This window comes from Myotis davidii, unplaced genomic scaffold (assembly GCF_000327345.1).
Source record: "Myotis davidii unplaced genomic scaffold, ASM32734v1 scaffold1292, whole genome shotgun sequence".
Taxonomy (NCBI): domain Eukaryota; kingdom Metazoa; phylum Chordata; class Mammalia; order Chiroptera; family Vespertilionidae; genus Myotis; species Myotis davidii.
This window is the reverse complement of record NW_006283154.1, coordinates 89,928-106,295: the sequence shown is the minus strand read 5'-3', so window position 1 is coordinate 106,295 and position 16,368 is coordinate 89,928. Positions and strand designations below refer to the sequence as shown.

Sequence of the window (16,368 nt, the reverse complement as noted above, 5' to 3'; positions counted from 1 at the left end):
GGTGCATGACAGGTGAGAGCTCCCCAACCCCCTGATTGGCCCTGCTCTGTGTGTGACAGGGTACGGAGCCCCAACCTCCCAATCGCCCCTGCTCTGAGCCCGACCAGGGGCTGCACCTAGGGATTGGGCCTGCCCTCTGCCACCCGGGAGCAGGCCTAAGCCAGCAGGTCGTATCTCCCGAGGGGTCCCAGACTCAAGAGGGCACAGGCCGGTCTGAGGGACCCCCCTCGCCCCCGAGTGCACAAATTTTTGTGCACCGGGCCTCTAACATATAATAAAACAAAACGCAAAGCATAATAACTTATAAATTAAAACTAATCTATTGTGCTGGGCCAGTGTGGCTCAGTTATTGAGCATAGTCCTAGGAACTGGGAGGTCAGGGTTCCATTCCAGGTTGGTGCACATGCCAGGGTTTCGGTCTCCATCCTCAGGGAGGGGCATGCAGGAGACAGCTGACCCAGCATTCTAGATCATCATTCATGTTGCACTGTTTCCCTCTCCTTTCCTCTGAAATTGCTTGTTATACTTAATAGAGGCCGATAAAACTTGACTGCCTTCCATTTACGTTACTTTTGCTTTAGAAAGAAAAAAAAAAACTGGCCTTAACTGTCATCTATGGTTACAGTCTTTCTCCAACCCCAATGGTCCATTATTTATGAAGAAAAACACTAAGCCTGAGCCTTCCCAGTACCAGGGCACCTCATTATCCTACAAACCTTATTGATAAGATAATCTGCCTATTACTGGAAATTGCCTGCTGATGGGCTAGTCTGTGTGTTACTGGAAATTGCCTGCCTAAGGACTATGCTATGGGTGTATCCCAGATCAATAAAAGCTTGGTGAGGCCTGAGCACCAGTGGAAGTCCTTCCCCTTGAGTTGGACTTACCCGCCTGGCACCCCAATATCTCCAAATTAAAAGAAAAAAAAAGTATCCAAAATTTATAAAGAAATTATAAAACCCAACAGCAAAAAGAAAAAACAATCCAATTAAAAAATGGGTCAAGGACATGAATAGACACTTCTCCAAAGAGGACATACAGATGGCCAATGGATATATGAAAAGATGTTCCATGTCACTATCTTCAGAGAGATGCAAATTAAAACCACAATGAGACATCACCTCACATCTGTCAGAATGGCTTCCATCAACAAAGCAACAAACAAGTGTTGGCCAGGGCGTGGAGAAAAGGGAGCCCTCGTGCACTGTGGTGGGAATGCAGACTGGTGCAGCCACTGTGGAGAGCAGTATGGAGTTTCCTCAAAACATTTAAAATGGAACTGCCTTATGACCCAGCAATTCCATTTCTGGGAATTCATCTGAAGAACCCAAAACACTAGTTCAAAAGAATACTAGTATGCACCCTGTGGTCACTGCAGCATAATTTACAGCAGACAGCAGCCAAGATTCAGACACAGCCCAAGTGTCGATCAAGGAGAGGATAAAAAAAGCTGTGAGACATTTACATCATGGAATACTCCTCGGCTGTATAAAAGAAGGAAATCTTACCCTTTGCAATAGCATGGATGCACCTGGAGAGCAATATGCTAAGTGAAATAAGTGACAGAGAAAGACAAGTACCACATGACCTCACTCATATGTGGAATCTAATGAACAAACTGAACTAACAAGCAAAATAGAGACAGGCTCATAGAGGATAGAGCAGGCAGACAGCCCTGGTGGGGAGCGGGGAGGGGTATTGGTGGAGGGTGTGGGGAGGGACTGAGCAAAAAAAAAAAAGAAAAACAGTGAAGGAACTCATGGACAGGAACAAGTCAATTGTAGTGACTGTAGTGGTAAGGGGGTGGGTGGAGGTGGAAGAGGGTAGAGGGGGGATAAATGATGACTGGAAAAAAAAGAAAATAGAAGCCCATGCCAACAATGAAGGAGACGGGAGGCTGCCACTTTGGGAGCGCAGCCATGAGGGCCTACCCGGCACAGATAGGCCCTGGCGTACACCGACACCAGCGGATCTCCGATCCCTCGAATCATGCAGGTCAGGCGGGGCAGACATTCTGAGATACCCCTGTCAGAGCAAAAGAAGGCAGCATTACACCCCAAAGGAGAACTCCCTGGGCTTTCACTTTTAACGGACAGACAAAGCTAAACTCCCCAAATTCAGGGAGAGGAAGTCAGGTTTTAGAAACAAACCAAGGTCAAGTTGTCAGAGTTTTCTAAGGCTCTGCACCAACAGTCTTCCTCTCACTCATGATTCATTCATTCATTGAATGGTTTCCTTCATCTTTACCATCTCCAAGTTCAGGAGTCTAACCTTCACTTTTGTCCTGCTGAGGTCACATTTATTTTACTATTTTACCAGCTTTTGTCCTCCAATTATTTTCTGTGGATGGGTACCCCCTGATCTCCATATTCTCACCATTATCTACAGGGGTAGGCAAAATGAGGTTTACAATTGTAATACAAATAAATAATACAATAATGAAGAAGTAATAATAAAAGAATAATCTCATTTTGCATACTCACAACTATAACCCTCCTTTCATCCACTCCTGTATATTCCTCTGGCACTGACTGTCTGTCTGGGACCCTGCTCCCTCCCAGCACCTGACCCCCGTGCCCCAGCTGGCATCAGCAGCCCCCAGCATGGGAATTGTGCAGTATTTACTTCTCCTGCAACAGGGGACTGACTCCCTCTGCCTGGGACACTACCTTGCACCAACTGGTGAAGCAAAATGACTGCTCCTTCCACACCAGCGTTGTCCCCAGGCAACCCTATATCCCGTCAAGCACGGCTGGTACACTAGATTCTAAGCCCACCTCTGTGGAGCCCCAAGTCGGCCATGGCATCGGGAAATTTACTACTTAGATGCTACCCAACAGGACTCCAGGTTTCCCAGTGGCTCTGTGACTGCCCTGGAGCTCAAGGGCAAAGGCTCTGGCTTCTGACGTGGTCCCGCCTAGATAGCAGGGCGTGGAGGCACCACCTGCCATGCTGCTCTGTGGTGCACGCAGCTTGTACCGCTGCCCAGACCCTGCTCACAGAGGGAGCTGAGGGTAGACGCCACACAATGTGCTCAGAGCCACATGGAATGCAATGGCCAACCAGGACTCATCTCCAGCTGAGCTGAGGGCAAGTAAGCTACTCAACCACCTCTCCTAGCTAGAGCTCATTTATCAGTAAAACGAGGATTAAATGGTATCTCTATTTCATTCAGTTTTCATTTGGATAAAATAAGAAAATGCAAGGAAGATTTGCCACTAAGTAACCAAATAAGAACAGCGACTATTACATTGCCATGGGGAGGGGGGAGGTGATTCTTTGGAAATGTTATGGTTCTGGACATTTAGGAAGAGCCTTACATTTTGGAGAGGAACTTGTTACACTTCAGGATGGATGCTTCCACATAACTAAAAAAGCATTTGGTTAAGAAAGACATTTACAGACGGCATGCTCCCCGCGGGGAGAAATAACTATTTATAAGCAGAACTAGATGTGTCTTCAGTAGAGGGAGCCACAGTGGCTATCAACAATCAGAGAATTAAGTGAGCTAGTGGCTTGTGGCTTCTGTATTGGGTTTTCAAGGTTTCATACCTATTTAAAACAAAATTTGGAAAATGTTACATGCTTATTCATGGTTGCATGCTGAAATTCAAACAGGTTTTTGAGCATTTCCAATCAAGATTTACAGAGAAAACCTGAATGTCAGATAACTAAGATTCAGTATGTGTATCAGCCCAATTCTCTGTTCTCAACACTGGCATTTGTGTGGAGATGCTTGACCCTTTCAATTTCTTGGAACCAGAGAAAACACTTGAAAACAAACCATTTAAATTGAAAGAATTGATGTGATGGTGTCCCTCTTAGGAAAAAAAGCCCGGTACACTGCATCATATTCAAAGGAAAAACCAGAAAATTGCTAGAGGAAAGCCAGGGTCCCAAGGCTTCTCTAGAATGTGTGGCTGGCCTGCGCTCAGGCGGCCACCACACGGGGCCAACTTCTCACCACGATGTCAGGGCCTCTATTCATGGTGCAACACTTTCCACCTCTTTAAAATCATCAAAGAAGGATACAATCTTGGAATGAGCTCCCTGATGGAAGCGATCTTGAAAAACCAGTTTAAGCATGTTTCTCTGGCCGTGTCGTTTACATTCTCTGGAGAGAATTTATCTGTAATACAAAAGTAATACCCGTTAGCCTTCCTAACCTTATGATCTATGACCCCTGCTGGGAGTTCTGGGATGGGAAAACACTTCAGTGGAGCAGAAAGGGGTGGCTGCCTAGTTCTTCTAGCCTTTCCATCCACATAGTATGTATTAGGAAAACAACCAGTGACAATGGGAGCTGTCCTAAGGGCCAGGTGCTACTTTGAGCGCTCAGCTCACTAATCCCCCAGCAGCCTCCGAAGGATGGGCCTTTACCATCAGCCTTCCGGGGTGCAGAGGAATCCAGAAACCCGTCCAAGGCACAGAGCAAGCAGAGGTAAGTGCTTGAATTCAACTCGGGCAGTCGGCTCCACAGCCAACGTGCTCTAATAGTATTCTTGGTATACCCACCAGTAACATGACAATATTGTAAGAATTCCAGAAGCTTTAGGAACCTGCAACTGTAACATGAAATGTGACTGAAGCCCGTGCTCCAAACAGCACATAGGCCAGACCTGAGGGTGGATCTTCTGAGCACCTTAATCAGGCGAGAAAGCAGCCACTTACGCTCCAGCTCAGCACTGCCCTCAGACTTGAGTCACTGTGGCAAAACTGCCAGTTTCTCCTGTTATCTCTTCTCTTCCTCCTTAGTGATAGAACTCTCCCCTTTCTGCTGGGCAAATAGCCATCCTTACAGCTAGGTGTGGTCATGTGCCCAAGTTCTTGTCCCAGGGCGTCAAAAGAAGTACAACCTCTAGGAAACAGCTGTATAAAAAGGGCCCTGACCTTCTTCACTCCTTCATCTCTCCTGCTGGCTGGAATGCAGGTGCAATGGCTGGAACCTCCATAACCATGAGTGCAACCAGAGAGAAGTCAGGATCCCTGGCCCCAGGTCTAGCTGCCCCCTAGCCCTGGCCTTCTTAATGTTATTTTGAGCTTCCCTGCATAATGACACCCAAGACTAATGCTGGCATACATCTTAATAAAGAACGGAAGTACAGAAATATGAAAAATAAATAGACAGACAACAGAACACCTCAGGAACGCCAATGCCACCCACTGCCTCTGCATGCAATGACTTCTCCTAAGTAGTTTCTGTACAGGTGGGAGCCTGGCCACACCCCTGGATGTGTTATATGTTCAGGATTCTAGCAAAAAGGGAGAAGTTAATTACTTCAGAATATAGCAAAGGAACATTGGCTGTCTGGCTCTCATCTTGTCCATGAGTCAATTTTGCCCCTGGTTCTGCTTTCTGTTGCAATTCAGGGAATCAAATTCCTGTGGCATCAGCAAGAAGATCAACCTCTGGGCACATTAGTCACCACACAACTGCCGATATTTCGGAACTGCAATCTCAAGTGTTAACCTATTTAGGATACCCTCACATGCTTCATTCATTCCTGAGTTGTTGTTCCATTTCCAATGGGAAGGGAAGTTACCATTTTCCCTTACCTGGCTTGAATCTGTGCACTTAACAATTTTTTCAAGTTCCAAGAGATCCAGACAAGAAAACTTAAGAATCATTCTGAAATTCCTTTGTCAATGCTGCCTTGTGGAAATGGAGAGGGGTTCTTTTCCTTCATACGGCTGAACAATGTGACTTGAAACGCCAAAGCAAAAGTCAGTCTCTGAGGCCTTGTAATATAAGCCCGCATGTCCCGGTGGTGGGAACTGAGGTTTCAGCCCCGGGTCCACATATTGACTGCAGCTCTATAATAATCTGCTTTCCAGCTCAAGAAAAGATTTAGAAGTCTTATGTTATGTAAGACTTCATAACATTACAGCAAATAAAATGTTATGTCCCTTTACTTTATTGCTTTACTTTATTTAAGGCAAATGTTTTTTTTTGTTTGTTTGTTTTTTGTTTGTTTTATAATTAAATCTTTACTGTTCAGATTATTACATTTGTTCCTCTTTTTTCCCCCCATAACTCCCCTCCTCCCAGTTCCCACCCCACCCTCCGCCCTCACTCCCCACCCACTGTCCTCATCTATAGGTGCACAATTTTTGTCCAGACTCTTCCCACACCCCTTTCCCCCCCAAGAATAGTCAGACCATTCCCTTTCTATGTCCCTGATTCTATTATAATCAACAGTTCATTCTGTTCATCAGATTATTCATTCACTTGATTCTTAGATTCACTTGTTGATAGATGCATATTTGTTGTTCATAATTTGTATCTTTGCCTTTTTCTTCTTCTTCCTCTTCTTAAAGGATACCTTTCAGTATTTCATATAATACTGGTTTGGTGGTGGTGAACTCCTTTAGCTTTTCCTTATCTGTGAAGCTCTTTATCTGACCTTCAATTGTGAATGATAGCTTTGCTGGATAAAGTAATCTTGGTTGTAGGTTCTTGGCATTCATCACTTTGAATATTTCTTGCCACTCCCTTCTGGCATGCAAAGTTTCTATTGAGAAATCCGCTGACAGTCGTATGGGTATTCCCTTATATGTAACTGAGTTTCTTTTTCTTGCTGCTTTTAAGATTCTCTCTTTGTCTTTTGCTCTTGGCATTTTAATTATGATGTGTCTTGTTGTGGTCCTCTTTGAATTCCTTTTGTTTGGGGTTCTCTGCACTTCCTGGATCTGTAAGTCTATTTCTTTCACCAGGTAGGGGAAGTTTTCTGTCAGTATTTCTTCAAATAGGTTTTCAATATCTTGCTCTCTCTTAAATTCTGGCACCCCTATAATTCTGATGTTGGTACGCTGGAAGTTGTCCCAGAGGCTCCTTACACTATCTTCGTATTTTTGGATTCTTTTTTCATTTTGCTTTTCCGGTTGGGTGTTTTTTGCTTCTTCGCATTTCAAATCTTTGACTTGATTCTTGTGCTCCTCTGGTCTGCTGTTGGGTGTCTGTATAATATTCTTTATTTCAGTTGGTGTATGCTTAGTTTCTAGTTGGTTCTTTATCATAGCAACAAGGGTCTCATTAGATTTCTTGTAGATCTCATTAAGTTTATCGGCGGCTTCTAGACAGTTCTTAAGAGCCCTTAAAAGTGTGGTTCTGAGCTCTATATCCTCCATGGACAATTTTGTCCTGTTTCTTCGTCTCCGCATTTTTTATGCTTTCTTGGTGCACCCCCTAGTGGTCTTTGTGCACAGTCTTGTTGTAGTTAAGCCTTGATTGTTGTAGTTAATACTGGGGGGATTTGACCTTCAGGCCAACTGGCTGTGAGAATCAGCTGTGTCTGCAAGTGGGAAAACTTCTGTCCTCTGGGGAGGTGCTAATCTAGCCTTTGCCTGAGGGTATCCGGCAAATGGCTCTGTGCAGGGCTTGGGCTGGGCGGGTCGCACGGGATCAAACAGGGCGGGCGGAGGAAGCAGTTATGGCTGCTCTCAGTCCTGTCCCCAGAGGCTCTGCCTCTCAGAGTCCCAGCAACTGCTGCAAACCTCGGAGAGAAAGCTGCCCTCGTGTTCCAACCGATGCCAGACAGTCCCACTTCTCCCCTTTGAGTCTGGGTCCCTAGAGACTCACCCAAAACTGGAGCTCAGAGCCTGAGCCTCCCTCCCGATTGAAACAGACAACCGCACCCTCAGCCGCCAGCCCGCTCCGCGCGTACCTCTGCACCTTTGTATTTTCCGCACTGCGCCTCCTCTGAGTCTCGTATGCTGTTCTCTTTCCTTCTAGTTGAAGAATTTTCCCTCAGCCAGCTTTCCTGTGGTTCTGGGTGATGTCCCTTCCGTCTTTTAGTTATATTTTTGAAGTGGTTGTTCGAGGCAGCAAACTCCCGTGTTTACCTATGCCGCCATCTTCGTTCTTCTCTATTTAAGGCAAATGTTTTAAGAACCAACTGAAGGTAGGGCTCTCAGCTCTGTGGCCAAGACAGAGTACATGAGACAGGCCCTGTCCTCATGAAACTTACCTCCCACGGACGGAGGACACATAACAAACAGGGAATAGAATAACCGAGCAAACAAGTAACATCCCTAGCAGTCAACACTATGAATGGGAGGAAACTAGATCCTGGACCAGAGTAACTTGGGGGGAGGGGGTATTAGATGGGGGCCAGAGAAGGCTCCTGCAGAGGGGCCATCTGAGCTGACCCCTGATGATAAGGAGCCAGCATGCCTAGATATGGAGAAAATGCATTTGCAGGAAGAAGAAACAGCAAGTACACAGGCCCTGAAGTAGCAATGACCTCTGACATGGTCAAAGAACAGGAAGTCAGCCAACATGGCAAGGAGAGAGGCAGGCACCACAAGCCAGGCTACACAGGTGGCGACCTCGGACAGGAGTTTGAACGTTTCTCTAAGTGCTACGAAAGCTCCCAGAAGAGTTCTAAGTGGAGGGATGACATGACTTTAGCACTTGGCTGCCACATGGAAAATGAATTCAGATTTTGGCATTTCATTCAGAATAGACTTCGATGTGACAAACAGCAGAGGTTTTTCCTTTGAGTTCCCACTTGTTTTTCTCACAGTGCTGCTTTTTCTAACCTGACTTTTTTGGCTACTCTAGGAGGAGGGAGGAAACCAACGAGTCTGTCACTTGCCAAGTCTCTGCAGTAGCAGTGAAGTCTCTATGCAACGTCATCTCAGCAGGCACCGGGCAGGCCAGGTGAGTTCAAGGCCCTGCTTATCCAACTGTGGCCCACGTCAACCATGGGGAAAACTGAAGATGGGAATGAATGCTCATGACTGATGACAAGAACCACAATAAACCCAATTATTTCTCCCAAGATGAAAATAACATTTTATCAGAGCAGATGGCCTCTTCACATATATGCTGGATTAGAAACAGTGAGGAAAAAATGAATGCCTTTACATCTAGTATAGTAGCTATCCTTTCCATGGCCCAAACGACGCTGTCTTTCTAAATTCAAAAGAGCTCTTGAAGGTAAAGGCTCAGAAACAAAACCCACCAGACAGAACTTGATTCAAACGGGAAAATGAGCACACGTGCCACCAGCCTTCTCTCTACACTTCCTTTCTTCAGGCAGAATTCTGCACAGTGGGTTTCAAAAGTTTCCTTCATAATTATTGTAAAGAATCATATCCCAGAGTTCCCTTTCAAATTCTTGGAACCAGAGAACACATGTAGATGAAGATTTTAACTAAGAGAGGGGGAAAAAAAGAAGAAACGATTTTCAAGAAAACAAAAGCCTGAAATGCACCTCTCAGAGTAAAAAAATAACAAAAGGTATTTTGGGGCAGGAAGAATTTTAGTGATAAAAGTGCTAATTAATAACTTTAGACAAGGACTGGAAGTGAATATGAAAATCCCCTTTTATTTTGAATTTTTATAGTTTACGTAGGGAGTTACTAGTAATTTTTTCTTACTTGGCTCTAAAATGTTGTTTGTACAGTTAATAAAAATTAGAAGAAAAAAGTTATTACAGTACATGCAAACTCGAATGCTCCTGGGGGCCAGGCAGATAATATTTTTTTAAGCAGCTAGGGAGACAACATTAGGTAGTAGTAGAACATGTATCAAAGAACATTAAACAAACTACTACTGTTGCAGCCAAAGAAACACCGATGGGTTACTTCTGCCTGCTAGCACAGCGCACGGTGGGCAAGCTGGCAGCATAAATAAAGCACCTGCATTTCCCACTCCTGAAGCTGGCAGAGGCCTCTCCAGTTGGGGACCCCCAGCCTCCCAATCTGGAGAAAACTAGCACATGGAGGGGCTGTTAGAAACATCACACAGTTGGGAAGATCTAGAGCAGTCCAGTTCGATGAAGTACAATCGAAATCCATGTGAGCCAAAGGATAAAGCAAAAAGGTAAATCAAAAAGGCAAAATTTATACTTGATTAACCCAATTCATCCAAATACCATTTCAACATATAATCCATATTTAAATAATTATTAATGAGGTAGCTTCTGGTCTGTTATCCATATGAAGTTTCTGAAATTCACCGTATTTTTAACATTCATAGCCCAGCTCAGTTGGACTGGCCAGATCTCAAGTGGTCAGGAACCGCACGTGACAGCAATGGCCACAACGGACAGTGCAGGTCTAGCACCTGAGCAAGTTGGCAGTGGCTGTGGGCAAATCCCTGACTACTTCGCACTGGGCCTGCCCATTTGAAATGAGACCAAAGGATTCCTAAGAGCTCCTCTGGCCCTAAAGGTCTGTAGGGTTCTGTCTCTTTATGAAACATAACTATACTAAATAGTTTTTCAAATATAAGTAGATACACAGATGAATGAGAAAAATAAAGAAAGAATAAATGAATGAAGAGGTCAGATAATGGGTCACTGTTGCTGATTCCATCATCTGGTCGGAGCAGAAGGAGGTAAAGTGAGGGGAGAGCACACCTGGCCGCGTGTGGACAAGAGTGTTACTTACAGCAGTGCCAGACACCTGAAGAGAAGGACAAGAGGTCAAGGAGTTGCTAGTGTGGGCTCATCGTCACCACTTATATGACAAAAGACATTTATAATCTACTCCCATTACAACCTCCTGAGAATCTGAAGTTGATTAGCAATACAGTTAAGGCACATTATCACTTGGGCAAAGACTGTAGAGGCAAAGCATCTGCCACTGATTTACTTGACACTGTTCTTTAATACAAAGTTGGGTTTTTAAAGCAGTTTGCTTCTTAGGGAAGATATGGAGAAAAAGTATTAAAATGTCAAGCAGCAGAGGAATTTAAGTTGATGTGAAAGTTCAGATAACCTAAATGCAAACACCTTTTCATTCTTGCACATTCAAATACTCGCCCAAATTCCCAGCCAGGCTGTTTGGAACCCTTCTGATGTCATTAGAAGACAGATGAGAACCCTGTAAAGATGGTCTTGTGCTTCTAACACACCGAAAATAAAACACGTTGTGTCAGGTCTCAATAAGTCCCGATCTCATATACGCCTACTCCTAACTCCAGGGCAGAACAGAACCCAGGCAGCAGCTACGACGTTACCTGGAAGCACGCTGCGGTCACCCACGCACATGGAGAAGATGCGCTCGTACACGAGGTTTCCTGGGGAGAAAAGACATCGTCACACTCTTCAGAGTAAACACGAATCAGCCTTGGCTCATGGGGACAGGGATGGCTGCAGACAAACTTGAACTTGTGATAATATGCTGCCACCTAGGGGAAGAACGTTAAGCCACATTTCTTTGTTTTTGTTTTTAATGTAAGAAGGGCTTTTACTTTCTGTGACAGGCGGATGAGTGATCACGCTCCTCTTCGAGTCTTAACTGGAACATAGGGTCCTAGCAGCCTCAGTTACCTCCAATCACTCCAGAGGATGGTCCTGTCATACTCTAGACAAAAGGCTGCAATGGGCAGCCTGTAGGCAGAACCCAGCACTGACCCATTTTACTCGGCCCATCACACGATGGCCTGCAAGGTGTTTTAACATTTTTTGAAATAGTTGCCAACATGTAATAATTAGGAGAATTCACACAAAAACCCAGATTGCCTGCTTCTTTGCATACAACATACCCCTTTAGGATAAAAGTCCGCTAGGACAGGTGAGCAGCTGCCCTGCAATGGCACGCAGACTACCCAGAGTGTGCTGTCTCCGCTCCGTCTCACATCGCAGCTGCTGCATCCTTTATGTTACCTGCCTGGGGCCCAGAGAATCAGAATCTGAGATTCAACTGTAAGTTCTCCAAGGGAAGAGGTTTGTGTCTGTTTCACCCAAATATATTCCTAGTACCCAGTCTGGTGACTCGCACAGTCACAAATACTTGACTCTGCTATTGCAGCTCAAAAACAGCCACAGACAGAATGTAAACAAATGGATGTGCTTGTGCTCCAATAAACTTTATTTACAGCCCTAGCTGGTATGGCTCAGTGGATAGTCAGCCTGGGGACTGAAGGGTCCCAGGCTCAATTCCGGCCAAGGGCACATGCCTGGGTTGCGGGCTCAATCCCCAGTCGGGGGCATGCAGGAGGAAGCCAAACAATGATTCTCATCATTGATGTTTCTATCTTTCTATCCCTCTTCCTTCCTCTCTAAAATCAATAAAAATATATTTTAAAAAAACTTTATTTACAAAACAAGTAAATAAGGCACTTGGGCTACAGGCCAACCCCTAATCTAGCACAAAAAGCTTTGCTTATTCCATTGGCTTTTAGAAAATGCTATCAATATTCAAGAGATAAAATTTACAGTTCTATTCATTTCCCAACCCTCCCAAATCACCTTTTATGTCAAAAATATTTCCCTGTGCTCACATGTTTCTTTTTCACTCCATAACGTCATCATTCAGGGCAATAAAGAGCCACATCCCTGTCCATCCATAGAAAAAGAGTCAGGAAATTTTTTAGGACCATTTATGGTCAAACAACATGAGATCAAATGACATCATTAAGCAAGGACAAAATGCTGGGTGATGGGAGAGAAGCCTCTGCAGCAGGGATTACTTACACCACAACCCTACAGACACCCACTGAGCATGTGGAAAAGAGTATTTTGGCAAGTGAGGACTAGGAGTATGAATTTTGATAACCTTGCTAGAGAATTTTTATACATGCTCACTGAGAGCCACTGATGCAGGCGGGAACCATCTTTCTTTCAAATTTGCCTGGGTATGGCGACCTCTGCAGCAGCAGCAAGCCTTCCTCTGCTCTCCGAACCAGGGGTTCTCACCCAAGGCTGAGCATCAGAGCACTGAGTGCACTCAGAGGACCCGAGATAATGGTCGGGGTGCAGCCTGAGGCTCCCAGGTGTGCAGCCAGGATGAGGGTTTGAGCTCGGCTCCAAACCCTTACTTCAGTTCAGAAAGCAAGACTGCAAGCACCCCCACCGCTCAGAGCCACCCGCCTTAGTCCTCCTGACAGAAGTGCCTGGCTGCCTGTGGCCTCTGGGCTCTGTGCAGCCTCACCCGGTGCAGTGAGTGGCTGCCTGTGACAGCCCCAGAGCCAGAAACAGGCCTGCACACAGTTTACTTGGGGTCGTCATTGAGTCACAATGGGCTGCTGCCAATTTCTCACCTCCTACGGCACATAGATCGGCCTGGAGAGCACGAAATGCCTTCACTCCCTCCACAAAGCTCGCCACCTCTCTGAAACCACAATCAGGTTTATATTTCACCTCTGCATTCTAAGGGGCCTTCAACAGCAAAATCATTTTGGCCAAACATGTTTGGTGAATTTTTTTTTTCTTGAGTAAGTCAGTGGACAACTAACTACTTTTGAGAAGTAATACCCCATCCTAGATATATTTCCTTTCCTGATCCACTTTCTAAAGAAAAAGGGCGCTAAAATACCTACACAGTGTCAACGACAGTAGCTGATGCTTTCTGAGCACTGACTGTGCCAGGCACTATTCCAATACTTTACACCAAGCATGTCAAACGGATGCATGTGGCCCACAATGATTATTTTTATGGCCCAAGCAATATAAAGGTATGTAAGAAACGTTTTAATAAAAAGTCCGTAACTTAATTTTTACAGTATCCTATTATACATAATTACTAATAATGAACTACAACATTCACTAATGACTGATTGTATAATCGTGTTGCATTCGTTTTCCTTACATGCCTTACACACAGGCGCACCATTTCTCTCCACTAATACCAGCAGCGAATACTTTAGCAGCCGATGGCCACATCATTAGTCTTGGACTGACCTGTTTGGTGTGCGCAACAGGAAATATTTCGCTTTTGGAGAACAAGAAAAATAGATTTATTTGCGTTACATTTATTAATTCGTGTAGTTATTCAGTGCCTGGTAAGTTTATGTTCAAGAGAAAATATTAATTTTTATTAAAATGTTCTATTATTTTATGCTAACAGACTCACTTATTTCAGCCCTTTGTATTCAGCATGTCTCTATCAAAATAAACCTACGTTTCTATGAAAAGTGAAACTTTTGTTTCTTTGCAGCCCATGTAAACTTAAACCTTGTTTATTCGGCCCATGTTAGCCTTGGAGTCTGACGTGCTTGGTCTACAATGATCCTGCCAGAAAGCAATTACAAGAGGAAAAAGTGTATATGCTTTCTAGGCCTTCTCTCATCTAATTCCCTCCAGAAACCCCCAGGGGCAGGTCTATCACGCCCATTTTACAGGCAAAGAAACCAAGTCAAGTTCTGTAGCAGTGAGACAAGGAATGTGTGCGGACTTGAGCCCAGCTCTGAGCTCGGACCTCTGTGAGAGCCAGCCCGTGCCTTCATGCTCAGATGCACGGGTGACCCATATCCCTGCCCCTGCCCCTGCCCAGCATGGTACTCCAGCTTCAGGCAGGCCTGGCCACCACCATAGAACACCGCCCTGTGCTGGTCAGGAGCCTCCTGTGGAGCAGATGTGTGAGATGGCCCGCAGCATTCCGAGTTCCACCCAACAAGGCGAGTCCTGCTTTAAGGAGGGAGCAGCTCAGCAGCCCCAAAGCCTAAGTCTCCCGAGCACCTGCCTTAGAAATGCCGTTCACAGCAGGCCTTAAGTCACCTGGAAGGGTGGGGAGCAGAGGGAAGGAGGTGCTCGTCTGAATGGGAGCACATTCCCGCAGCTCAAAGTTCCCAAAGGCAGCGGGAGTGTTGCTCACAGCTCCTCTCTCATCCTATCCCAGTCACCTCACTACTCCCACTACCCTCAGCGGGTCCCACCTTTACTCATTTCTTGGGTGACCTTCTGATATTTCTCCAAGCAAATACAAATGATTATGTACAAAAAACAGAACTGGATCTATAGCTGTTCTGCATCCTAACTCTCCCCCATGGTGATACGGCCTGGAGACCCTTCCACCTCAGTGCAGAGCAGACCCTCGCCCGAAGGGCCTCCTGCGTCTCAGGGAACAGACATCCCCTGGGGATGGTCTCCTGGGTTGTTCCAATCTCCTGTTGCTGCCACAGGATGAACTCCCAGAGGTGAAATCACCGGGTCAAAGGCATACACTTTTGAAATTTTCACAGAAAGCAAATTCCCTCATGCGCCAAGTACATGAAAACAAAACAGGTGCTCTGACAGCAGAGAGAACTCACTACCCTGTGGCTACTTTACTTCTCTGTGACTCGGGTTCCTCACCTATGAGATTGGATAATTCCAGACCCTACCTCATGGGGCTGCATGAAGACACCGTGACTTAGTATTTCTAAAGCACCTAGTCAGGCCCAAGGACATTGTTAAAGGTTTATCACCATCATCATTGTCAGCTCCCGGCCCAACCAGGACAGCGGGCACTGGCTCTGCCCCCGCCTTGCTGAGCTGGGACTGGGGGATGGCAGCACGCTGGCAGGATGGCAGCCAAGATTCTCACGAGGTTAATGCCTGGATCTGGCCCAGATGGCAGGCTGGAGTCTACCTCATCAGGGATGCTGACTCATGCAAAAGGAGCTTGCAGGAGGCCAGTGAAGGGAACCAGGAAGCCAAAGTGCTCATTCACCACGAGAAACAGAACTCTCAGGAGCACCCAGAAGCAATCAACCTGTCTCCCTGACTGGTTCCCTCACTCCCTGGGACAAGCTGTTTCCAGGACAAGTGGAAACCCAAGGAGTATAGGAGTTGGTATCTATTGTGAAAGCCAAATGCAACTATCCATTCTGGGTCATTCTCCCCATCTCCTCCCCTTCCTGGGCCACACAACCCCCATTTTCCACCTGAAGTGCTACAATGGCTTCCTAGCTGGGCTCCCTACCCACCCTTGCTCTACAGTCTAGGCCAGTGATGGCGAACCATGACACGCGTGTCAGAGGTGACACGCGAACTCATTTTTTTGTTGATTTTTCTTTGTTAAATGGCATTTAAATAGATAAAATAAATATCAAAAATATAAGTCTTTGTTTTACTATGGTTGCAAATACCAAAAAATTCCTATTTGTGACAGGGCACCAGAGTTAACTTAGGGTTTTTCAAAATGCTGACACGCCGAGCTCAAAAGGTTCACCATCACTGGTCTAGGCTCAGCACAGCAGTCACAGGGAGCTCATTAGAACCCAAATCGGGCTGCATCCAGCCCTGCCTAACACTCCTATGGCTCCTCATGTCCTCAGGTTCAAAGCCCAAGTTCTCCAATGGCCTCCAAGACCCGCCAGGATGTAGGGCCCTGCGAGCTCCTGCCTCTCCCTGCTGCTCACCCCACCTCAGAGCCCTGGCCTCCCTCCCAGACATGCTCCCACCAAGGGTCTTAGCACCAGCTGTTCCTTGGCCTGCACCTCCAGCCCACAGAACATGTGGTTCCTCTCTCTCCTCCTTCAGCTATAAACCCACATATCAATTCTTAGCGAGGCCCCTCTGCCCACACTATTAAAAAGTGTAGCCTCCCCTCCCCTTGCCCATTCCCTTCATCCCCCTCACCTGGCTCTCACTTTCTTCCTGCACAGAACTGACTACCATCTACCACACAATAGGCTGACTTACGTTCTGCAAA

At 45.8% G+C, this 16,368-nt stretch overlaps 1 protein-coding gene across 1 annotated transcript in view; it reads right to left on the bottom strand.

Annotated features, from left to right (window-relative positions):
• Positions 1–1,715: 1,715 nt before the first annotated feature.
• LOC102761061 (UPF0505 protein C16orf62) overlaps positions 1,716–16,368 on the bottom strand; it is a 69,445-nt gene continuing 54,792 nt past the window's right edge. Inside the window, exons 9-12 of the mRNA XM_015563103.1 lie at positions 10,970–11,029; positions 4,033–4,129; positions 3,321–3,368; positions 1,716–2,025 (exon numbers count right to left, since the gene is read on the bottom strand). Of these exons, the coding sequence (XP_015418589.1) occupies positions 1,758–2,025; positions 3,321–3,368; positions 4,033–4,129; positions 10,970–11,029 (473 nt within the window). The 3' untranslated portion in view covers positions 1,716–1,757. The remainder of the gene's footprint in view (positions 2,026–3,320; positions 3,369–4,032; positions 4,130–10,969; positions 11,030–16,368) is intronic.